Here is a 25,954-nt window from a genome sequence, read left to right as displayed (position 1 = left end):
CCTTGGAAAAGATGGCAGGCAAGCAGAGAGAGTAGCCCCAGTGGCTTCTCCTTGGCAGCACTCCAGAAGAGATTTCTCACCCCTGTTTCTCATGTGCTGATTGTATAATTCTGACAGAGGTGCCTGGACTTTCCATCTCAGGGATGGACCCAAGTTCCACTCTGTTACAGCTCATCAGCGAACAGCAGGTGAGTGAGGTCTTTTCTTGTCACACAACAAGCACAAGCGTGGTCACCCTATGTGACCATTCAGTTGTCCTACTAAGGGATCATCTGTAATTCGTCCTCTGCCTGACTGAGCTTCTAGCTGTTATTCCAAACCCTACTTGACTTGTCCTACTGCCCACACTTCCCAAGTGTGCAAAATTTCTTTCATGCAAAAGCATTCTCATTAACATTCTCTCCATGACTTCAGTCTTCTCAGAGCTGCCCATCCAGGGTCTAGCTCTTCTCCCAGCTCACATCACACACCTCAGCTTCGAGTTTCTTCTGACAGTTGATGTCAACTGGTTATGTTCACAGTTATTCCATGCTTGAGAGTACAAAGAGGGTCATTCAACCTCCATGACTCCTTTGCCCCTTCCCACCATTTCATACTAGCTGGTGAAAGAGCTTTCTCCACCAGTTCCTGCCAAACAGAAACACCTCTCTCTTTCCCACCTATTTCAAACCCGCCCTCACCATATGCTGTGCTCCCCCTATCCCTGCAGAAGGCAGTACTGGGACCTACAGGAAAGCTGAGGATGGGCTTTTATCAGGGGGGTGCAGGAATAGGGTGAGGGGGAACGGTTTTAAGCTGAAAGAGGGGAGCTTGAGATGAGATCTTAGGAAGAAATGTTTTCCTCTGAGGGTGGTGAGGCACTGGTACAGGTTGCCCAGAGAAGTTGTGGCTGCCCCATCCCTGGCCAAGCTGGATGAGGCTTTGAGCAGTCTGATCCAGTGGGAGATATCCCTGCCCATGGCAGGGGGTTGAAGCTGGGTGATTTTTAAGGATCCTTCCAACCCTAGCCATTCCAGGATTTGCTCAGCATGACCTCCAAGGGAGGGCTTTCTGCGTCTCAAGGTGGCCTGACCACATCACACCTGCAGTGAAACGCAGGAAGCATTCCTGGGCTAATACAATCTCCCAGGACCACAAAAATGACAGATAGCAACAGTCAAAGCACAGATGATGCTACTGCCCATCGCCACTTGCCTGTCCATACAGCTGGCCACATCAGACACTCACATGCAGCCTTGCAGCTGTAGCTGAGGGGTTCTGCTCCCCCATGAACTGGCCACAGCTTGGCTCAAAACACACGTGTAGCTGGCCTGCACGCAAAGGAAGGGTGAGCAACACGATACCATTTCTCAAATCCTTCATGTGGTCCCTCGTCAAGTGAAACTTCAGCTCTCATTATCTGAGTTACAAAGGCTGGGGGTAGGGAATGCTGGAGGAGCAGCAAGGTTATACATCTGGACTGTCCCTGTGCTGAGACAAATGGGAGGCACGTGACACAAAAATGGACAGTACAAGGTCAATCGTGTTCTCATTACAGGCACTTAACACAAAAGCCAAATAATTGCCATGGAAACTAAAAAGCAACAAATATAATTATGATCCAAGAAGAAGGGTTTGGAGTAACACAGCATTAAATAACAGAACTCGTTGCCACCAGGTATCAAAGGACACAAAGGTCTCGCAGGATTCAACCGTGCTGGTCATGGGACACACACAACCACAAAAAGATGGCTGAAAACTCTAAATCTCTCATGCCCCAAGACATAACATCAGCTTCCATGGGGTGAGAAGAAACTTGTTCTGGGGCCACTGTCTCCTTCCTCTCGCCGTCTCCACTGCTTCATATCATACTAGCACTTCCTTGGATCATAGGTCACCTCTCTGCTAATAAGTTGCTTTTCAGCTGTGCGTGGTGGGCTCAGTCATAAATCAAGACACCACACTGGACAAACACAGAGCAAAAAAGCAGCCTCTGTCTGTGAAGCAGGAGACAACAGGCAGGCACAGGAGGAGGGGCAGAAGGAACCAGGGACACAACAGTGGTTTCAGCCTGCTCGAGTAGCCAGGGCAGGAGGCTTTCAAAAGAGAGACCTTTCATAGGTCTTTCGTGCATAGACATGACACAAGACCCATGCAGACTCTCAGGGCACTAACAAACATCCAGGCTGAAACAGACTAAACCCCCGCAGCTGCTGCCACAGAATGAAAATCTCCAACACGATTCCAGTAGCTTGGCCCCAAGGAGACTTGTACCAACCGCTACCAGATGAGACGCTCGGGCTTTGGGAGTAAGAAGACAGAGCTCGCCCCATGAAAAAGCCTCCTGCTTTGGTGGTTCTTCACACCAGAACCCCTTTATAGCCCTCTGGCAACCTAAGACACAACTTGCTGCTCTGTCAGCCTTGAGTAAAAAAGGCCCTGCAGGGAAAAGCCTTGGGCCTGCATTCAGTTAACAGCTATCACAGAAGAAGGCAGCATTTGACCTGACCCTGTGACAGCTGAAAGACTCCCACGTCCAGCTTCCCAGCTGCCTTCTGCAGGCTGCACGTCTGTCCTGAACGTGTCTGCTGACCTCCCCCCTATCAGCCACTCTCTGCAGGCACAGGTCCCTCCAGGGTTGCCCTGGCATTAAGGAAACTCAGCATCCTAGCACCGAGCTCTGGTCCCAAGAGGAACAGGAGGGTGAAGAGGGGCTCTGCCTGTCCTAGCCACTGTCACTGAGCTGAGAGGCAGGCTGCCAGTGTTTTCCCTGGATCCTCTGCTCTGGAAGGGAAAGCTGAAGATCAGCTCCTCCTCGGCACCCTGGAGTCCCACTGATTTCTGCAAGGAGACCTTGCTCAGCGCTCCCCATGCTGTGACAGTCCCACATAGCATACTACCAAAGATTTGTTTATCACTGTAAGGGCTCTCCGATCCCAGGGCAGCAGACCCCTCCAGGTGTATTCCGTTGCGCTTCTCCAGCTCCCTCGCTTGCGTCACAGAGTGTCTTGGCAGCAAGTGCAACTCAGGTCTCTCACCAGGAGCTGGTGAGAAGATGCCCTCTCTAGTACCTTCCACATGAGGAAGTCCAGACACTTTGCAGACACATGCACATTGTGCTTGGGGGGAGAGGAGCTGGGAGAAGGAAAGAAGATTTTTTTCTTAGAGACTCACAGAGTGAGCACGCATCAGAAACAGGGATAAATGAAACCTAGTAATTCCAGTGTCCAGGACTAGCCCAGAGAACCTGAATCGGCAGCTGCCCAACAGTGTGGCAGGAATGATAGAAACCTGAGGGCTCGTTAGTGGTGCCTGTCCCCAGCATCTCAGCAACTCTCTGAGGACCCCAAGCAGAGTTCTGCTGTGAGGCTCTCGCTCAGGGAGGGCACATGGAAGTGTCCAAGTCTTTTTCCAAGGGCAGAGGAGAAGCCCACCTGAGACATCTCTGTATTGCAACCTTCTCTGACATATATCCTCATTTACCCTTGGTTTCACCTCTCCTCTCACTGCCTCTCTGCATTGGTGCATAGCACATACACCCTCAGGCCCTGCCTTGAGAAGAACATTCAGTTCAAGAGGTCTTCAAGGGGAAGCAAAGCTGTCTTAGCAACACGCCTGCTCCTGCAGGAAGCTGGCAGCAAAAAGAAACTGGCAGTGACTTTCCTGAGAGGAGGTGCAGCTTGGAAGAGCTGTCAGACTCAAGGCTCCAGCACTGTTGGTGTCAGCAGGGGGGAAAGACACCTATTCTTGCTCCTGGCCTCACTCGCTGTCAGCAGGGAACGTGCCTTTGCTGGGAGGGGGGACCCATGTCCCACTCTCAAATACAGCCTGCCCGAAACAGCAGCAGAGCTCACAGTCCCCTGCACAAAACTGCTTTCTCTGTTAGTGGTCTGCTCCTGCTATGCTCTGCATTCAGTGTTCTGGCAGAGATCAAATAGGGCATGAAGTGGCATAAAAACTGCTCCTTCGCTAGAGAGAGGGGCGAGTGTCTCTTGCCCCTTTGCTCTGCAGACACAGAGAAACTCTGTGAAACTGCATGATGCTGGACAACAGCAATTTTATCATAGAGATCAAAGCTGTTACTGGGCTGAGAGTCTCTCTAGCTGCTTTAACAAACCCCTCACTTCCCTTCTCCCTTCACCAGGCTTTTTTTATACCCCCCTTCCCTAAGCTGTCAGGGCAAACTACAGATTCGTGTCCCCCAGAGTTGTCCTCTGTTTCGTAGATTGTTTCTTGTGCTGACTGCACATAGATTTGTACGGGGACCAGACTGCCCATCTGTCATCTCTCCCCCCATCCCCAGAATGCAAACATCACTCACTGCCACAAGCACAGGCATCTGGATATAGGGCTGCTTGCCCCAGTGCCACTGACCTTTTTCTTCCGGTCCCGAGAGCGGCTCCTGCGCTTGCGATTGGATTCTTCCTTCTCCTTCTGCTCCTGCAGAGCCTGAGCCTCAATATCTTTTATTTTCTTCAGCTGCTTAGCTGCTTGAGCCATGGCCGGTCAGACTGCAGTTCCCTCCGGAGCTCACACCTGCACTTTCTGGATGGCACCCTCCAAATCCTGGCCACAGAAGTCCCTTCCCCTAGCTCAAAATCTGTCGACCCAGATGAGCACGAAACCAGTAATGAGAGGAAAATAGAAAGCAGCCAGCAAGCCCCAAAGGGCAGCCAATGTCTCCAGCTAATTGCTAGATGGAGTCTGGGACACCTTTAAAAGCATTAATAATCCTAAATCCAGCTGTTCCAGAGGTTCCATGCACCATTGCAGCAGCCCCTGACTGCACTGGCACATCATGCAGAATCCTCCTTGTGGGACAGGACACGGGGCTGGTGTTGTGCTCTCTGTCTCTTCTGCAGTACGAGAAGAGATGCAGGCAGGCAGTCACAGGAAAGAAAATAACTCTCAGCAATTAATGCATGATGACAATAGAGAAGTGGTGAAAAAGGAGGCTGATGCATTTCACCTCGACTTCTGGGTTCTCTGTAGCAAAGCATAAAGAACAGTAACCTGCACGTAGTCAGACAGTGGCTTTACCACTGCAGTGCTGCTGAGGCAGGCACATATTCCAGTCTCTCCAATTTTCTTCTTCACAGTCACTCTTTGTGCAGCAGCCGCATCACCCGCTCACACTCTGGGTTATGATTCCAGCTTTTTTCAAGGGGAGCAATAGGCAATCGCTGCATCGGTTAGGAGGCAGGCAGCATCTCTGCTCAGTAAACAGCCAATACTGCAAAGGATGTGCCAAGTACTGGAGCAAAGTGCAGCTTAACAGCATCCTTTCCTTCTCTCATCTCTCCACTGAGCGAGCAGCAAGGGGAGGGGAGGGATCTCGGCTGTGAATGGGAGACAGAAACCAAGGGCTCAGTCTGCTGTTTGACTACACAGCACTAGAAAAGCAAACCAGAGCCACCAGCTCCTGCCCATCCAGGCATCATTAGGGCTCAAGTCCCCTCTGAGGATCCCCAGTCAAGGCTCCTGGAGAGTCAGCCACCCCTTCTCCACACGCATCCCTACATTTCACCTACAGCTACCTTCCAAAAGCACAAACAATTCCATGCTGGAAGCTAGAAGTCAGTCCTGGAGGTGTAACTTTGGTCTCTGCAGCTGTCACCGGTGAGTGAGGGGAGTAGGATAAAACCAGAGTGGACTGTTTGGTGGTGACTATAACATGACCCGCAGTGAAGTGCGTTTTACTACTTAGGCATTTCTGAGCAGCTCTGCTTTTATCAGCTCAATGCTTGTCCCTCAGAAAATCTGTCTCCTATGTGCAAACACATTGGCAAAGCACTAAGAAAATTACCTGCTCGGTCACAAGCCCTAACACAGGCTGCACGTTTGTGGCACAGTCCCCTCCAGTTCTAGATAGAAAGGGTTCTTTTTGTGTCAAAAGACAACAAAATAGAGGTTAATGTCCATTTCTCAGAAGCTACTTCACAGCCATTTATAGGTTATTTAGACTGGCAAGAAGCTGAGATGCAGGCTTAACTGTACAGACACTATAGGTCCCTTTTTTGTGTAAGTTTTAGCATAAGAAATGCTAAAACCAGGAAAAGAACTGGTGTATCAAACAGCTTTAAAGAAGACAGTGGCTGAAAAAATGGAGAAGGTCCTAATAAAATATGAAGAATAGGAAATCATCACATTTTGCAAGGCTTTTCCAAGGACAGCTTTAGTTCTGTGTACCATATCCACATGAATAAATAATGCACTCAAGTCTAGATACAGCTGCACATCTTTATATAGCAACATCCTATGAACACCCATGCAAAAAAAAAAACCACAAAAACAAAACCCAAATAAAACATAACACATTACAAAATCAAAGAGAATCTACGTCATGAAAAGAGAAGAGCAGCACAGCCGCCCTGACAGTGTCTCTTCCACATGGGCACTTTTTGCAGGTCAAATGAGGCAGGGGACAAACATAAAAAAACTGACCTGTGGTCAATAGGCACGCAGGAGGCAAAGGAGGTGTCACAATTAACCATAACATGATGAGAGCTTCTCGCTCCTGTACCGAACCAGCTCTGCTGGATTGGAATTGTGTTTGCAGAGTTTTCAAATTTTTCAAAACAGGGAGCTTGGGAATGAAACCAAGCCCTGCTATGGTCCCACCACATGCACACACTGGTGTTCGGGCCATGCTGAGCTCCAAGCACATCCTAGCAAGGCTGTAGCCAGGCACTACTGTGACTTTACTTTCTCATCCTTAAGCTGAGTCTTGCCTTTCAGGTTCCAAGAGTTAAGCTGGGTCAGACTTGAGAAATCCAACCGTGCTATGTGGCAGGGTCTGCACACCTGCACTCAAGGCATAGCTGGTCTGTACTGCAGACCTCCTTCTCTCCTGCTGTCAACAGAGCATCCCTACAGCCGCAGCTAAATGGCATCAGGCAGTGGCAGCACATTCAGTCTTTGCCTGTAAGACTGTCTCCTCCTACAAGCAGATTCCACCCCTTAACTGATTAGAAGCCAGAACAGAATGAGCACAGGATGAGAACAGTAACTGGAAAACAAGAACAGGGGTATAGGAGAAAAGACACGGGAATGAACGGAGTCACACTTTTGCTAGTCCAGGGCATAAAACAGAAAAGCACATTCCCCAAACTCTCTGAAAACCTCCTTCCTGCTCAGTGCACACACAGGAGGAGGGAGATTCAATCCCACAGAAGGAACAAGAAGGTTTATATGAGCTCCTCAGTTCTTAATTCAGATTTCTGCCTCGGCATGTTCAGCCTGTGGGCTGTAATTCCTCTGCCACAGTCAGCCACGTAGTTAGCAGAGCCAATTCAGTCTAGATCCCCTTACATCCTATCTACTCTTTTCCTGAAGCAGTCTCTGAAGATGCCCCATGTTTGCCACTGCCTACATAAACCTGCAGTCAGGAAAGAGAGATGGGGTCAGAGAGGACAGGCAAGTCGCTGGGACCTTGCCGTCTCTCCTAGGTTAGCTGGAAGTTCCACTTTTTTCCTTCTACATTTCTCAAAAGCCCTTGATTCTGAAATTGGAAGAGTATAAGTTACATAAAAACTGTCTTCAAACTCTTAATGAGTGCAGAGAAAAGCTGAAAAGCATACGCAAAACTGAGGGTTTTTTTCTATGGCACTTAAGTTTTTCCTTCCCTGTCAAATAACCCGGGACTGGTGAATTGACAAGCTGAGGCAAGTCAGGCAGTGCATGCCCCTGGCTGCAGAGGACGCTGCCTGCCGCTGAGATAATGCCTCTCAGCTGCTAAAAAGGAAAACCCATAACTTTGCTCTGGGAGCAAAGAACAGGGCAGCCTTTGCCACCAGCTGCGGGCAGCACACGAGGGAAAAGCCATCCCTGCTCTCACTCACTCTGGCAACACCGTGCACTCAAGGAAGCAGTATGGAGAGGATGCTGGCCAGGGCATGACTCCTCTGGTGACCAAGGAAGGAATGTCAGCAGAAGAGCTAAGAACCCTCACCTTAACCAGTTTGTTGAGCCTAGGAGTCTCTTGAAAAGCTTTTTATTTTGTCACTGCTGCTTTTAACCTGCTAACCCATTTGCTGGCTTGCGCATCAGGCACCATGTTCTTTCTTTTTCCACACAGTGAGAAACATGTGAAGGCAAATGTGTGAGACCTCACTTCTCTATTTCTCTTTTCCTCTTCCAGGCAGCTTTTGGCAGTGTTGCCAAATGCTCCTAACAAAGGGCTGCTTTGCTCAAAAAAGCAGCAGCATTAAAGAAATAGGGACATTTAACAAACTCCAAGGGTAGAATTCTAAAAGCCACCTAAGAAAGAACTTACTATTAGCCAAACAGGCATGAGAGAAACTACTACAAGCTAACATCACAGCTCAGACCTTCAGGAGGACTCAGATATACATGCAAGTGTATATACATGGAGTGACCATAAGGGAGTTATTTTTCAAGGAAGGCACAAGTCCCGTTAATGTAGGTGTAATTAGCTGCCAAGTCAAAGAAGGTCTCACACTGAGGCCACGCTGCTCTGCCAGTGCAGACTCTAATAGCAAGTGGAGTGGCCGTTCTTGGGGCTGGATATGCTTAGGCACAGCTTGCTTAGTGTCATGCACCTTTGCCAGCAGGCTTACACCTGATGATGCCTTCAGACAACTTTCTGTGGGTGCTCAGTTGCCATTCTGTTTAATAGAGAATAAAACATTAGTTCAAATAAAAACAGGGAAAGGATACTAACGATTCTACACGGAGACCTGAAATGCTTACAGCGAGGCGGGAAGGAAGAACCATTCTGCAGAGAATTTAGAAGGCAGCTCTGCCAAGCACCATGGAATTGTACTTCGCGTTAGGCAACCCTGCTTGAGCAGGGACCAGATGACTTCCAAAGGTCGTTTCCAACCCCACTCAATCCGCAATTCTATGATACACAAAAAGACAGTACATCCTAGCACAGAACCTCCAGATGGGAAGGAAGGTGAGAAAGCAGCATAGAAAACTGTGACTGATATGGAGAACGCACAAAATAAAAGAATAAATAAAATTCATTATTTCAGACATAAAAAGAACCAGAGGCAATATATTTAAAATAACTAGAAAAAACAATATTCTTTCTACCCAACATATAAATGAGCTGTAGAATTCGCTGCTAGGGGAGGCTGCGAGCACCAAACAATACACGAATTAGGTAAATTTGGGAAGGATAGGTCCATCGCAGACTATCAAACATGACGGGCTGGGCTGAGTCTCCCAGTTGCTTTTAACAGTGCATCTGAGGGGCAGACCTGTGCATTTCCAAGGCCAGAAATGTTTCACTGTTTGAACGCCTTTTTCTCACCACCTCATACAGAGCAATATTGTATTATTGAGGCCCTGACTATAGCACTACAATCTGCAGCTGCACCTATGCTGTCACAGCCTTTCTGCCCCATGGCATGACAACTCTCTGCCTTCCTCCCGCGACACCATTTGCTGCTCGGCTTCTCAAAGCCCCGCACAGTGTTTGTGGTGCAGGCTCTTGAGGACAGTGGTCATGTTTCCCGGCAGATCAAAGAGCTTGTCTCACATAGAGACGATCAAGGGTGTTGGCGATGGCCTCTAAAGACTCTGGTTTTTCAATGTTTTCCTTTGTCCCCAGTCTTTCAGCCACCGCCTGCTGAGCCCTTGCTCTGTATGCCCAGCCGTTCTGATAACTTTCTGAGGACTGAACTCTGTGATTTGCTTTGCTCTCAAGAGCACGCTCACTAACACGAACCAAAGGAGGGCAAGGACACTCCTAAAGCAACCGCAGTTTTGCCTACTTCAGACTGCAGAAGATTTTCATCAGAAGGGAACACAAAGCGACTTAAACCTGCTCCTCCCAGCAGAACTGACTGAGGCTCTGGTTCAGGATATCTGCTGTCCAGTAACAATTCAATTCTTCCTACATGACACCCTTTTCTCCTCAAGATACCAGAGAGGATTTCATCCCTAGGGTCCAGAGCTATTGTCCTGGTGCAACCCTAGCTGCTGGCATTTGAAGTTATATTTAGCTCTCTAACTCGAGAGGGAGTGACATGCCCACTAAAGGTCTTCCGAGTCAGTAGTGGTTGTTTCTGAAACACCTATCTTGATTTTGACCGCATGATTTAAAAGTCTGAATTAATTGCAATTCGGTATCTCTGTCATACACATAAGACCGTCCCGCGCAGAGGCTTACACTGATGATGCTCTAAGTTATGAAGCATTTGGCCTACGACTGATCTCGAGTTCTATGTGCTGGAGGTCTCTGGTGGGTAGAAAGGGACCCTAGAGATCTGTGCACAAAGAGAAGCTGAGCTCCTTCACCATTCATGCTTTCAGCAAGGACTCAGGATAGGACAAGTGGGAAATGGACAGTAGCAATTTCTCTTAACTCACCACATCATTTTTTTTTTGTCCAGCGGCAAATTTCCTCTTCTTTGGAGGAGTTTGGGGAAATATCTGGAACAGCAGACGTGTCGGATCTCGTTCCTGCTTGCTCCTATTGGATAAAGGGAGGAAACAAAGGATGACAGAATTTCAGTAAACAGACTTCTTTCTTTAGCTGAAAGGTACCACGTGCACATACTAGCCAATGTGGTGGTAGAAAAACTTTTCAAGAACCAAACAGATTATTTATACATTTATAATTCTCTGGTACCTCAGTCACAGATTTGATAGGTTCTACCATGTGACACAAATGACAAACCACACCAACAACAGAGTCCCTGCTTCAAAGAGTTCACAGGGTGAAGTATTTGGCAAGGGAAAACAAACAAATACTGACAGGGGAACCCTTAGGAAAATAATCACACAAAACAAACAAGGTCACTACATGCCAATTCCACAAACAGAGCTGCCTGCTAGAATAGAACCTCCTGTAAGAAAGGAAGCACAGAAACAAATTCCCGGGGCCATCTGCAAGGCAGTGCAGCTGCTTTAAGAGATAAAAGATGTAGCTGTAGTCCTACCCTGCTCGAGGTGACAATCAGCATTAGGTGAAGTTGCTGAGATTCTTTGTGGCAGGGGCAAAAGGATTTTTACATTCAAAGCTCAACATCAGGCAGCTATTTTTAGGTAAATTATTCTGGCTGACAAGCTGTGAAGATAAAAGATGCTGCAAGCCTCACCTTAGCTGCTGTAAACTTTGTCTGCCTCAGCCTATCTGCATTCCTCTGCTACTGCAGAGACAGGATCTCAGCAAGGAGCTCTCTCCCCGAGCTGGGAACCTAATTAAGATGGTTCCGTTCTTCTTAGCATTTTCTTAATTATCTCATTGATGAGCTTTCAGGACTTCCAGGCCCGTGAAGATTATTCTCCTTCCCATTAGCCTCTTTCAGAGCCACCAGCCTCCCAGGCAGCAGTTTGCCCTTGGCTGTGGGTTCCATGCAAACTCTTCGCTGCAGGTTGAAAGCAGGTAACAGACATTTTGGTCCACGTATCAACTAATTTAGGGCAAACCTGGCAGCACTGAATGGACCAGCTCTCACGTCCATGGTTCAGTATCTGGATCGAGCAATCTGGAGCTGCAGCAGCAGCTGCTCACCTTGTGCTGTGAGGTATGAACTGCTCTTGCTCTTCGGTCTGATTTCAGCCCTGCTCTAGTCTGGCAACTCTCTCAAAAGAAACCCAACAAGACCCCTCTCCTGTTTAGTCAACTCTCCAACAGTTGGATTTGATAGTTTGTATAACAAGATTCTAAAAAAGAGGTGACCTTGGGCATGGCTCCTAAATGAGGTTATCACCGGGTCAGCCCACACAAACAGGTTTTCTTTTTTTTAAAAAAAAGAAAGCCAACAAGCAGAGGCTATTAACAGTGCAGCCTGTTTGATAAATCATGCTTTTTATAAGCATTTCTTATGTAGCTGTTACTGCTTATCAGTTCATTAAATCTAGACTCTCATTTCCATGATCTTGTTTATAGATTTCCATAAACACTTGCCTTTGCTCCTTGGCCCACAAAGCTGAAAAGTTGTTAAAAATTTTTACATTCCTATCTAGACATTTGCTTTTTCCTCTTAAAACAATTTCAACAACCTTAAGAACTGAGAAATGCATAAGAAGTTTAATTATTATTAGAATTGGCCCTGCTCACCCCTAACTTGACAGCTTGTGATTAAGCATTGCAAAGATCTCAAACAATTACTTGAAAAGCATTTCATATCAGCATGTGTAACCATAATTTGGTGCCCGGGCATCAGATAAAGACTTTGAACTGCCCTACTTGTCAGTTTGTGATACAAGCATTTTGTTAGAACATAGCCATATGCTGTTATTTCATGGAAGTGATTTCCCATGACAATTTAGGACTCTGGAGTTATCTAAAGCAGCAGAATTATACTCCACTCTAATCACTCAGCACATTAATTCTGGAAGTCAAAACCATTTTAAATTGCTGGATGATGTGCAAATGTTCTCTATTGGCATTTTACTTTTAAAACCCATATCATATCCTAAAAGCAAGAGATATGTTTGAAAATGGGTAATAAATAAAAGCTGACTCCAATGGTATCATTGTTACGTAATAATTCAAACTGAGCACATTTTAATAGTCAAATCACAGCTGCTAAATTCAACGTGTACAGAAAATAGCAAGCAAACCCCAAAAGATCCCAAACCACAGTTGTTTAAGCATGGGGAAAATACAGGGCACACCAGGGTGACATGTACCACTTCATAACTCCGCTACTGGACCATGCCAAAGCTTTCTTCAATGAACAACTTAAATTAGAAGCCAGTTAGGAGCGGTTGAACACAGCTTTCTGGTCACAGAATGGTTAATCCAGCCTTACCTCCAGCATTGTGGGAAAGCAGCACAGATCCCCGCAAACCATCCTGGTGACTCTTCCCTGTAATGCTGCTGCTGTACTCACTGTAACTCAGAAGTGATTAAAGTAGTGAAAACCTTAATCATGGGTCACCCTGCCTCTCCCTCCTTCATGCCTGAATAACCTAAAAAACGTTGGGAGAATTAAATGAATGGAGCGCCCCTGTACGATTGACTTGCGTCTCTATCTCAGCATGTTTGACATGAAAACGTGGATGCCTCAGTAAAAAAGCCTATAACAAGTTCAGCGAAGAACTCCACCAGCTCAAAGGAAGATGCAGCAGCACCTTTGTTGTGCACAAGCTTCCGTTTCTCCATTTCAGTGAGGACTTGGAGACACAAAAAGCTCGTCAAACAATTCACTCGTTCTCGAGGTCCTTTTCATTTAGTACACACTCACATACAGATGGCTTCCTCGCAGACTCGCTGGTGATGTTCGCCCCCTCGTCACTCTCCCCACAGCTTGGGATCACCAGGCCCAGCACTGCCAGGCTGTCCCACATTGCCAGGCACGTGGTTATCACTGCAACATTGACCGCTTGGGCAGCAACCATCCCCACACTCGGACTTTGCTTCCATCTAGTGTTTTGACAGCTAGGAGCTCGTGGAGAAGGTTGGCGTAGGGACAGGACAGCACCTCCAAGCTCAAGATTGACCCAGTTTGCCTTGAAGCTGGAGGGTAAGCTTTGCTGGGCAAAATTGCTGCTTCTTCTATCCAAAATGCTAATTAGAACGACCAGAGCAACCAAACGGGGTGACACAGAAGGCAATTTAAGTGTCCAAGTCCAAAAATTAAGGCAGACAAGTAAATTCCAAGTACCACTTCCACCTCTCTTCCAGATCAAAAGGCCAACAGGGAATTGTGTTCCCAGGACCAAAGTTCATGCTCAAATGGAAGAAAAAACCCACATGCACAACTGACATCCAAAATGGCTCAACATAATTTATTTTTTATGTTAAAATGTACAGAGTTCTTTTGAAAGTACTTGCTAGAAAGGGGGAAAAAAAAGTGATATTACATACAAGGAGAGGAAGGGAGACCAGCCAGCCAGGAGCGTATGACATGGAGAATTACAAAGGCATCTGGGCACCCCTTCCCCTTAGCTTACAAGTCACCATGAACAAAGTACAAAGAGGTTACAAAACAGGAAAAGCAAATATAAACAGACAGGAATAGACTCAGCTTCATTTGTACATGCGGCTTTTAGAGGCATCTGGAGCTCCTATTCACACACTCTAGAGATCTCTTTAAAGAGAATTTTTATCTTTCTTAAAATAGTTTTTAATATTCTACAACAAAGATAAAAAATTTTAAAGATGGAATGAAATGAAAAAGCTCTTATTTTTAAAAGGCATCAAAGTCACTAACCGTGAGATTTTTTTTTAATTTCTTTTAGAAGATTACCCAAGTTATCTTGCTAAAAATACATATTTTTATTTTAAACAGAAGTGAAAAAATGGTAGGTACCAATATTACTGCGTTGGATAATTTCTTTTTATATATAGAAAAGAACATTTTTTTTTTCTACAATAGTTCTACAGTCACAAAGGCTTGTGGAAAAGGGAGCTGCCCAATTGATAAAAAAAACATACAAACCCAAACCAAACGTAACGGCAAACAAACAAAATTCACGGCCCTCACTCCAACAGCTTCTCATGTCCCAGCCTCCCCAGCACCTGGGAAGCAGTGACACAGCTGAAGACCTAGGAAGGAGAGGGCAGCACAGTGCGCTTTCTACAGGGGTCGTTTGGAACTGGAATAGTATATACAGATAAATGGGGTCCTACACAGCCTTGTACATGCTCAAAACTAAACAGAAATAAGAAGTGGAAGTCCTTTGAATTCTGCCTTTACAGTTAGCAGTTATTGGAGAAAAAGTCCATTTTAGTGCATCCGAAGAAACCCCAACTTTCTTTTAGACTCTTTTGGTTTAAAAACAAGAAATTAGTCTTATTAATGTGTCTGTATTTCTACTTAATATACAATTAAAAAAGAACTTTACATTAAAGGATGTCCCTTTTTGTATTGGGTGACACGCCAGCAGTGTAGCCAAAAAGAATGTAAATTGGATTATGCAGTAATAAACAGCAAAATCCTGCCACCTGCATCCTACTACGGTCTTTGGACTGTTTCACCACTGCAAAACAGGCCAATTCCCTTCTTTTCCCACACTGGATCAAGCGCGTGGCTCTTCCTATGAAATGGGTCTCAAACACAGTGGGAGAGTCAGGGAAAACGTGACTGAATTCCCCAGAGCACGGCACATTCAGCAACTTCCTACCCCACAGCAAGAAAGGAAAAATGACAAGGACACCACAGGGTTCTCATTGTGTCACTGAAAACACACATGACCTCATCCAAGGTTTCCTAAGGAAAGAGACTGAGAGGCATACCTCTGGACACCATAGCTTTCGAGCTCAGCCTGGCTCAAAGCTCGGAACCAAGACCCTCACCACTGCAACGTACGCACTAGAGGAGAGTTTGGGATAGCAGAGTCATGGCCGTCTTGCAGTTCACCAGAAGAGCTTGCAACCGTTTTCTTGTCCTACCAGACCACTAACCACCCTATCCTCCTCACGACCACAGCAGGGATACAAGCAGCTCTCTCTCGAGACACATGTGCATACATGCACGTCTGTGCACATGCATGTCAGGGTGGTGAACAGCATCACTGTAAAGGTACATCATATTTTCAGCATGAAACATACAATTTCAGTTAACTCATCTACAAAAACACCAATGTGAAGTGTCTATTGTTCACACCTAACTCCAAATTTTACTGAGGGCGAGGGAGTCAGGGAAAACTAAAGATTAAAAATTTTTCCTGACTTGCAGAAATAAAGAGCTTCATTTACCCTCTGTGTCCCCTTCCAAGTCTCCCAATAAGTGCCTCCTGCTAGAAGTAGGAAATGCTAGGTGGGGTTCAGAGGGAAAGGCTGCTACTCTTTGAGATGTCAAACGTTTCACATGACCGCAGCACCAGGAACTGCACACAGAGGGGCATGGGGAGGGAGAAGGACAGACGTCTGGACAAAAAATTTAGAAGAATGATTTCACTGTTACACATATTCTGTCCACACTGTCAGAAAAGTAAGGCTGTCTTTAAATTAGGAAAAGATTTTGTGCATGTTTTCCCCTCTAAAAAACATCTGTAAATGATTTTACCTGTAAAATGTTTCAGGATTGTGAAGAAAACAAAAACACAAAACAAAAAAAAAATCCAAAAAATAAAGACCAGGCTTCCTAAAAAATAAAATAAACCAAAGAAAATCCCTCTAAATCTACAGCAATATTTTAACTGGAAAAAGGTCCATTTTCTCCGGTTCATCAGTATAAAAGGTTCCTTTATTTATATATATTTCAGTTTTTAAGATGCAAGTTCATCTTGCTCATCTTCTCATGTATGGTCCATTGAGAGACTGCTTGGGCACCCCGGCAGCATTCATGTAGCTGTGATGGGAGGGGCCAGTGTACATCATGTTTCCATGAGGATTTGGCTGCATAGGCTGCTGGGTATAGGCCTGGCTCCCCATCATTCCCATCTGCATCTGCATAGGATACTGTGCTGTCTGGTTCATGTAGGCAGGGTTACTATGGTAACTGCTGTTCATCATAGGCTGTGTCATCCTGTAGCTGTTCATGGCGTTCAGGGTGTTCATATTCATGGAGTTCACGTTGTACGGGGTGGTCGGCATGAGGTTGACTCCCATGTTCATGCCTCGCTGAACAGCCAAGGTACGAGGGCCAGCCTGCATGGCCACCGCCGGAGGGCTGCGGCCGTAGAGCTGCTGCTGGTGCGCGGTGGCCGAGGGCAGCGGTGCCGACTTGGAGCGAATGGAAATGTGCCCCTTGACTGGCATTTGCCCCTGCAACCGCTGGGTATGGGGGATGCCGATGTTGGTAGCGGACATGTTACATTGGAGCAGAGGAGACGTGAGGTTCATGGTGGTGGATGCCAGGTTTGGAGGGGGAGTCATGGTGGCTTGTGCTTGCGGAGTGCCGGCCAGCGGATGGGAGGGAGCTAGCTGAGCCAGCCCCGTGTTGGACAGAGATACGCTGGTTGCATAGGATGTCACAGCAGGAGAATGGCTATAAGGCATGGCATGAGGGTCCATAATGGTGTTTGTCAGCTGCTGCAGCTTGGCTAGACTGAACGTGGCCGATGGTTGAGAATAGCTCCCAGCGCCGAAATCCCCCGGAATCCTCTCGTAGATACTGATGTTGCCAGTGCTTCCCGATTCTGGTATTTCCATGATCATAGGTGCTGGGGTGAAGCTGTTGTTCATGCTACACTGAGACAGCGGAGGCTGCTGCTGGGGCGGAGGTGGGGGCTGTGGCTGCTGTGACTGAGGCTGCTGCTGCTGCGGCTGCGTCGTCGGTTGCTGGTTACTTGGAGGCCTTTCCACCACACAGCTCTGAGGCGACTTGATATTGCAGTTTGCTGCAGGCTGGACCGTGTTCTGCTGCATCATGCTGCAACTGCTGCCAATGTTTGCCATTTGCTGTGTGACAACACAACTGTTCTGGGTGAGGCTGCTGGAGGAGGAGAGTCCTCCGTAGGAACAGCTGCTCTGGGAAGAGTTATTCCCACAGATGCTGCCTCCCATAGTGGAGTCATAGCTGCTGGGGTTTTCATAATTCTCAGTAGTGCTCTCAATACTGCCAAGGTCACTGAAGCCACTATCCACCACCTGCTGAGAGTGGTCTGATACTGAAGGCACATCCATCATGGGGCTGGTCTCCATGTTCTGCATAGAGGGTGCGGACAGGGATCCCTGTTCAGGACTTATCTGGGTGTAACTGCTCTCCAGAGCAGGCACATTGGGGCTGCTGACAGAACGTACAGACTGGCTGGGGTGGGACTGAACAGAGGAAATTGGACTGTTGTGTTCCGAGGCCTGGCAATCTTCAACCATCGATATCTGAGGATCCTCCTCAGTCTGGGTGTAACTCTGCAAAGTCTGACAAGCTGCAAGAGTCTCTTCACAGTCCTGGTAAGCTACATCATGCTCGTTGCTTTCCTCCTGTGTCAAGGACTGGACCGCTTGAACAGTTTCGAGATCTAGTTCACTATGAGGAATCTCTTCCTCCTCCTTTAATTCAATTAACCCTTCTTTATTACTTCGCTCTTCTTCGTGATCATCTTCAGACCCAGGGACATGCTCTGAGCCCACCGATGTCTCATTGGAGGCCTGCTCTTCCTCAGAATCTGCCTCTGCTTCATCTTTTTCTTTTGCATCTTCTCTACTGCTTGGTATGCTTGTTTCTAAAAAACATTCCTGCACCTGAGGCTCCTCCTTCACCCCTTCTCTCACAGGCTGTTCCTCTAATTCTTTTTTCTTCACAGACTCCAGATGACCGTCATCTTCATCATCAGCATCATGATCTTCATTTTGATTTGTCACTACTGCAACTTCCTCTTCTTCCTCATGGTCATGCTCGGTTTCATCTAGTTCTTGCTGTTCCTCTTCTGATTGCCTTTGCTCTTCCAAAACCCGTGGCTTCTCCTCCACCTCCTCTTCTATTTCAGGCTCTTTTACTTCTGGGACTGGACTGCTGTTGCTGTCCACAGGAGAAGCTGCTCTTACTTCACTGCTGGCTGTATCTTCCTCTTCTACCTCTCCTACCTCTTCTGCTTCTATATTCGCATCCTCCTCTTTCCTTTCCTCAGGAAGAGGCAGCTCTTCTTTCGGCTCAACACTTTCTTCATCTGAAATTTTGGACTTACGGCCTGGTTTTGAATTAGATATCTCTGCATCGACTTCTTTGTCCTGAACTGACGGTGGAACCTTTTCCCGATTCAGTTTAAAACCTGGTTTTCTACCAGGTCTTTTCTTCCAGTGCACTGGTTTTCGGCTTTTCCCTTTTGGCCATCCCTTCTTCTTTTTCATGGGTGTGGAATTATCTGCCTCAACTGAAGAATCCTTTGTTTCACATTTTCTCAGCATAGATAATGGTTTCAAAGTTGGGGTACCTGAAAACACAAATTGAAAGATACTGTTCAAGTATTTTCGTGTGACCCAAGCACTCATGAAAGTTTTGCCAAGCATTCCCATAACGTTTATCAACTCTACGTATCAATACTAACTTAGAGATTTATGGTGAAGGGTCCCAAGAAGGATCAAGGTCTGCTTACTAGCAATCACGCTGCACATTACACTTCGAAAGAGCACCAGTGCTTTCATAATTTTTCACGGTCAGAGCTCTGAGCGATTAAACTCACAATTCAAATTAAACACTAGGCTGTGCGATACAGTCCTGGAAAAACTCACCACCCTCTACAAATTTTATTAGTAAAATATATTCACAAATGAAAATGTTCCAGTGTAGGGAAACACGTGAAGTTGCAATAAAAGTATGTTTCCATTTAGACCTGCATTTTGTGCATGTGCTGAAGACAGGAAGTATTTCCAATTTTTTTCATGGCTCATGCTTTTAAACGTCAACAGAAACACAAGGGTGACTGGATTTGTCTAGATGTTTTCTGTTTCAATCTGAGAAATAGATAAGAGGTAGATGAATTTCTCTCAGTTGATTTTATTTGATGAAACACGTTTTGCATTTTGGTGACTTTCCAAACACTAGAACTGGTTCAGAGCTTACAGAGGCAGAAAACAACGTGATTAAGTTACTGAGAACCTACTGAGCACCGTGAAGCATTCTCCAAGTTAAGTTTTGGTTTGAACCTGTCAATTAGAAAGGTCAGTGATCTTTTATACAACTGTTGGTAAACAGTTCACTATTGGCACAAGTGGATGTTTGCATTTCCCCATCTGAATTTGTCTTCAGACACTGGATTTACTTACTCTGCTCTTGTATTAGTTTTCCTTTTATCTGCTAGGCAGAAAATATCTCTCACCAAATTACAGTTCTCACCAGAGTAATCTGTAAATTTATCAAGTTGCTCTTTTGCTCTGCTTTCTTTGAATCTACCATTACAGAATGTTTGTTCTATAATGAACAGCCCGTGACTCTTCTGTGAACTATTCCAGCGTATCAATACTCTATCAAGCGTGAATCACTGAGTAACAGTGGTTGTAGTGGTTTCATCAAAGCTAAATAGAGAGATAACAGGATGTCTCCACACTTGAGAGTCCCCTGTTCATGTATTTTAGGGATCATATGAACCTCTTCGGGTTGAGCTAGAAAGCCTGCTAAAAAAAATGCTAATTACTGGACATGACCTGACCTTCAAATTCTCTGTCACAGACTTTGTCAATGAATTGCCCTTCGCTTCATTTACCAATTCCCCTCCCTTTTTCTGTCAGCTGCTACATTATTTTTTAACTTACCCATAAAATAGCAGTGCAGACACAACCCAGACTGATCTCCATTAGAACAGAATAGTTCTGGTGGAAGGGACCCACAACAATCACCTAGTCCTAATGCCTTCACTCCACTAATAACAAAGCTGCTTAATTACTCCTTTTTGTAGCTTGATTTATTTAATATACAGTAGCTTGGTTCTGTAACATTTCAACTTAAGCAAATGGCTCTCATTAAGTCAAACACCTCTCAAAACACAAAGCAGGTAACATCAATTATCCAAGCTACAGTCTTGTAAAAATACATTATTGTCTGACAAACATTTTTAACACTCCAGTGTTCCTTTGTATTGAGCAAATAACCCTCCCTGGACTTTCCACTGAATAATATGCCAAATATCCTACTCTTTAAATCAGGATGAGTGTCACACTGACGGGCCTGTAATTAGCCAGGTCATTCCAGTAGGTGGATACAAGACCAGTTGCGCTCCAACATTCAGAGGACATTTACTCACGTTTCTGCCCTTTCTAACATCTTAAAAATTGTTATTGATCCCACACTATGTATTTCCCAAGAGGAGCTGTTTTAAGTCCACGGTTATGCAACAAAGGTAAAACCAAATAATGTGCTCACACTAGTTCACAAAGGCTTCTTAAAACCTAATTGCAGGCAGCTGAGCTACTCTTGTCATTTGCTCACAGGCATTTACTCCAAATACCTCCAATGAGCATTCTGAAAAATATCTGGGTATTAAAAGAATGAATTTAACACAAACACTAAATTCAGATTGCAAGAACTCCTTGAAGTCATCCATAAATCAAATATTTGGAGTGTGAATACAGGAGAGAAAGTATCTGCTGTAGCCAGCACATCACTGGAGAGGAAGAAGGAAGCACTGCTTTTGTAGTATTCGTTAAAGCATTAGCACTTAAGCCTTTCAAAAAAACAACACAAGACTTAAAAAATAATATTGCTATTTCTCCTTCCCATCTTTCACATTTCTATCCACTACAGAGGATTGGATTTACCACCTCTTAGGTAAAGACCCTTTGCTTTCTTCTGTACGGTTGTTGATTTAATATTTTTAGGCAAAGAAAAAGCAGATTATTTTATGATGCCAGGGCCCCCTTATAATGATATAATTTTAGATATGTCAGCCAGGGTTTCCCCAGTACAAGACATAAATGGAGCTACAGGACAGAGCCAAGTAAAAAAGCCCAACAGAAGTGACACAAGGGAACAGAAAGCACTAAATTACAAGTGGAGGGTAAGAAAGTAAATTATTTATAAAGCAGATGTGCAAGAAATTTGTCCTTGTGAGTTAAAATTTATCCCTGTGAGCGTGTGAGTTAATACAGTAGCTTCCCTAACACTATTTTTGACCCCTCTGCAAAAGATCGTTAAAAATCACCGATGTATTTTACAAAGCAACGTATGTGTATGGAGTCTAAAGGATTTGCACCTCCACCAGAAATATTCAGAAAAGCACAAATTAGAGACTGAAAACCATTCATCTAACACCTTCTCCCAGTTCTAAAGTCATATTAATGGTGCCGGAGTACCATAAAAATGTATTTCATGAGTAATCTGATCACAATAAAATTAAAAAAACAGTAGTATAAGCTGACTGAGCATATATTCCCACTGAGCATTAAATTTAAGAGTTACTGGCGCTAAATGCATAGTACACATGGGCACGGTCCTAGTGATGCTTCCAGTATTTAACTGCTTTTAAAGAAAACTCTTCTACAGGCCACATGAAAGCCATAAATTAACATGTTCGTTTCAGCAAAGATGTTTTATTGTGGGATAACAGCACTATACTTCCCTTGGACACATATTTCCTTTTCATTTGGCTGCCCTGCGCCATGCAGACCATAAAGAGAGCAGAACAGGTAGCAGCCATAACAAAGGTTACTAATGGAACATCTGAGTGACAGATGTTTCTTTTGAATTGTCAGTGCACTCTAAGCAACCAGTTCTAACCAAATAATATTATTTTATGAACTGAAGGTTCAGAGGATTTTAAGGAGACATGAGAAGTTGAGAAGCAGGTCATGCAATGGGATGAAGCACAGGAACTCAAGAGATAATTTATTGTTTCTCTTTGATACACAAAACCGAGGGCTCTTCAACTAATTTCTGCATAGCTTTCTGCACAATTACAGATACCAATACCACTAGGAAAGCTGAATCAGAAGGATATCCTGTGATCAGGTCATTACTAATAAGGACAGTTATAAGCATGCACCACATTTTCCTAAGATTTGGGAATGCCCGAGTTGAGTTTTATCGGTAATTTATGCCTAACACCGCATTTTCACTAGAAGTTACAAGAAAAAGTAAGCAGCTTGTTCCATCATGAGCTAGCATCATCTGATGCTCACTGATACGTTATCAATATCACACTTCCAACATGTTACCGCCCAACATACCATTGGTGTCATCAGACTCCTCCTCATCCTTGGACTTCCTCTGAGAAGATGGTCTGTGCCTGAGTGTGTCTGGCAAGGCTAAGTGCCGAAAGTATCCACTGGGCAAAAGTTCGTTCTCCTCCTCTTCATCCTCCTCCTCCTCCTCTTCCTCCTCCTCAATCTCAAATGTAGGCTCTAACCGGGGCATAGGTCGTTCAGAGTCTGAGTCCTCAAATGGTTCATCCAGCACTTCTGTGGTCTCCGAGATCGTTTCAGTGACAACACTGCTGTTGTGGTGCTTACGCTTGCGGACTCGTCTCTTCCGATGAAGAATTGGTTTCTGGAAGCAAAAGGTGAGAGAAAAGCAGACATTTTATCATGTGCAGTAGAAATAAACCACTGACAAACAGAAAACGTGAACAGCAGAGTTCAACAGACTTAAGCAGGACCAGAGACCTGGAATGCATGTGTCACTAGAAATACTGACCAGCACCCGCCTTCAGCTCCACAGATGTCAAAAACAATGCAAGACAACTGATTTCCATGGAGATCAATAGAGTGACATTTGTGTAATACTATAAACCATTTAAAAAGCTGAAGCTAACAGCCCATCCACAACAGCTGAAAGTTCAGACACACAAGTGTGAACAGTTTAGAAGAAGCTGCAAAGATGATGTCGAAGAGAGTTTTTTGTGGGATGCTGCATTAAAGAGGATTTTCTTCGTTTTATTGACAGAATACTCACCTCTGTGGTAAATCATTCCAATGACTTTATGCTGCAATTTTAGTTGTTTAGATAGCATTTGTGTTTGCAAGCTTCTTTTAAAAGTAGAACCATATCTGTTTCTATTTCACATGTAAAATGAGTAGAATTTGAATAACCAACGTGAAATAAAAAAATCAAATGCACGAGGCAGAAGTCAGAATTAAACTTCCTTACCTTTGGTTCAACAAAAAACACCACTACAAGGAGCCAGCAGAAAGTACCCTGCAGAAAGAGTCCTGGAGCGCTGAGCAGATGCTACCTGTACGCTTAACACATACCTCATGAATTGCACAATCCTTCAGAAAGCACCAACATACAAAACAGACTGCATGATAAAGTTAGAAACAATAAGGCACAAACCTTTCGTTTTAATGTTGGTTTGGTGAGAACAGGTGGAGAGCTTGATCGAGGACTCACAGGCTCATCATCCTCCTCTTCACTGCTATCGCTGAAACACCTCAGAAGCGCCCTATCGCTGTCACTGTAGCGGCGGGGTAACCTGTCACAGTCCTCTGGGAATCTACTCTTCGGTGGCTCCGTGCTCTTTTTCAACTGCCCTCTCCACCTTTCCATACCTTCACTGTACCGTCGGCGGGGAATTCCAGATTTTTCATTTTTGCTGTACTGTCCCTGGGAAACCGCAGATTTTTCCTCATCCTCAGCATACCGGCCTCTCGGGGCTGGAGACTTCTCTTCACACTCGCCACATCTCCTTTGCAAGCCAACCGACTTCTCCTCGCAGTCACTGCACCGGCCTCGTGAAGCTGCTGATTTCTCCTCACATTCACTGCACCGCCCGCCGGGAACTGTTTTGTCCTCAATGGGCAATATTGGCTCCTTCTCACAAAAGGGCTCCCGAAGTTTTTTGCCCTTGCGGTTCCACCGACCTCTTCGTGGCGGCTGACTGTTTGCAGGGAGACTATCCAGGGGGAAAATGTGCTTGTTTGGCCATGCAGAATTGGCTGGAGCCACAATGTCTGGCTTTTTTTCACTCTCTGTAGGCGAATAAGGCTCTTGCTCTTTCTTCTCCCATGACACAGATTTTACCATCTGATTGAAACAAAACCAAACAGTTTTCACGCTGCCCATTTAAGCACGCACACCCATCCTGTATTCTATTCCACAAAAGATTTTGAGCAAGAAGAGAGAGAAGTTTAACAAGAATAACTTTCAAGAATCTCAGAATAAAAGAGCTGACCTTCACAAGATTCTGTTCGCTACCTGCTACCCCTTCCCTCCCAAGCAATACTGTACCACAAGCAGCTTCCCAACAAGTGACGTCAGTCAGCAGCAGCCATCCAGTGGCCGCCTAGAATGCAAGTATCACCTTGCTACAGTCAAACACAGCATTTGCGTTATTTTCAAGAAGTGAGACAAATCTGAAACTATTTTTTTCACCAAAATGCACAATTACTTAAGTTTGACTACAGTAAAAGCAGATCATTTGCTTCTAGTCCTCTTCACCTGATAAGAGGGCAAGCCTTCAAGGACAGCAGCTGTGTTTCAGAAAAACTTGCTGCTTTGTAGGCAGAAATTCTAAAGCTATTCATGGTTGTGCAAAAGTACACAGCAAAAAACTTTGGTGAAAAAGATTACAAGTTTTTTTGTTGATTCATTTCCATTTATCTTATTTGTCACTTAGAGAAATACTGGATCATGAAAACCCAAATCCTTTCCACTAATTTGATGAGAGATCAGGTTACTTGAGAGTGGGATGCAGGCTGGTGGTTTGTTTTTTTAAAATTGCCCCTGCAAACATATACTGCAAAAACCACTAAGGGTAGAAAGACCCTTTTTACTTTTTTCAGAGACAGTCTTTAACAACCTTTCTCTAGGTTATGCCTCCATATTTTGTCTATTTTTAGTTTCTAATCTGAAACTATAAAGATACATAAACTAATTATGACTGCATTGGGTTTTATGATTATGCCAAATGCCCAAGCTTGGCATTTGAACGCGTTATTGCCTGCAGAAGCACCAATTATAAACTAAATGCCACGCAGAAGTAACAGATTCACTCTTACAGTGGTCTCTGGTTCCTTTTCTTTCTGCTGTTGCTCTTCATTTTCCCCATCCTCTGTCTCCTCCTCGTCATCTTCAGAGACAACTGAGTTGGAAACTATGACAGGGGTCCAACGCAGACATTCTGCATCCACATCTATGTGTCGGACATTAGTTCTCAGCTTTGCCATATGTTCCTGGATAAGTTTCTCCCGACGAATGATCACAAACCTAAGCAGTAATAACACTGATCAACAACAGGCTACATGCTGTACAAGTTGTCATATGAAAGAGATAAGACATTACAAAAAAAAAATCTGCATGTTCAATCAGTTCTGCCATGAAAAATTTCAGGGAGGACAGAAAGCTCGTTAAAACTGTACAATTTGCGGTACTCTCAGACTACCAGAGAAAGCATCTTAAAATGGAGAAAATGTTGTTAAATTCTTTCCACTTCTTGTTAATGGTGACACCGTTGTCCTTTCATGGTAACATCAAGCTGCAGAGCATCACTGTTGTTCTGTGTTAGATGGACAAGGGCAATGCCATCTGCAGAACAGGCTTGAGGGTCTGGAGGTGGAAGATATTGAATGGCAATAAAAGGACAGCTTTAAAAAGTTACAGTCCTACCACCAGAGTGGATTTTATTCAGAAGGATTGGAGTAATATCACCAATTCAAATACACTGTAAAACGAGAATGAAACTGTTCTCAAATAACTCCAAGTTTTCCAAATAAGTTCCAAGTTTAACACAAAAT

At 44.9% G+C, this 25,954-nt stretch overlaps 3 protein-coding genes across 7 annotated transcripts in view; 1 reads left to right on the top strand and 2 right to left on the bottom strand.

Moving 5' to 3' along the window:
• The window catches only part of ANK1 (ankyrin 1), a 63,267-nt gene extending 58,758 nt beyond the window's left edge, over positions 1 to 4,509 (bottom strand). For all 5 annotated transcript variants that reach the window (XM_069877362.1, XM_069877366.1, XM_069877363.1 and 2 more), the window contains exon 1: positions 4,354 to 4,509. In XM_069877362.1, coding sequence (XP_069733463.1) covers positions 4,354 to 4,479 — 126 coding nt within the window. In that variant the 5' untranslated portion in view covers positions 4,480 to 4,509. The remainder of the gene's footprint in view (positions 1 to 4,353) is intronic.
• Positions 1 to 25,954, top strand: part of IKBKB (inhibitor of nuclear factor kappa B kinase subunit beta) — a 229,314-nt gene that overhangs the window by 140,492 nt on the left and 62,868 nt on the right. The window lies entirely within an intron of this gene.
• The window catches only part of KAT6A (lysine acetyltransferase 6A), a 37,614-nt gene continuing 25,331 nt past the window's right edge, over positions 13,672 to 25,954 (bottom strand). Inside the window, exons 15-18 of the mRNA XM_069877691.1 lie at positions 25,220 to 25,427; positions 23,556 to 24,245; positions 22,451 to 22,769; positions 13,672 to 18,723 (exon numbers count right to left, since the gene is read on the bottom strand). Of these exons, the coding sequence (XP_069733792.1) occupies positions 16,139 to 18,723; positions 22,451 to 22,769; positions 23,556 to 24,245; positions 25,220 to 25,427 (3,802 nt within the window). The 3' untranslated portion in view covers positions 13,672 to 16,138. The remainder of the gene's footprint in view (positions 18,724 to 22,450; positions 22,770 to 23,555; positions 24,246 to 25,219; positions 25,428 to 25,954) is intronic.

This window comes from Phaenicophaeus curvirostris, chromosome 27 (genome assembly GCF_032191515.1).
Source record: "Phaenicophaeus curvirostris isolate KB17595 chromosome 27, BPBGC_Pcur_1.0, whole genome shotgun sequence".
NCBI lineage: Eukaryota > Metazoa > Chordata > Aves > Cuculiformes > Cuculidae > Phaenicophaeus > Phaenicophaeus curvirostris.
The sequence above is the reverse complement of the archived record's forward strand: the minus strand, read 5'-3'. Positions and strand labels throughout refer to the sequence as shown.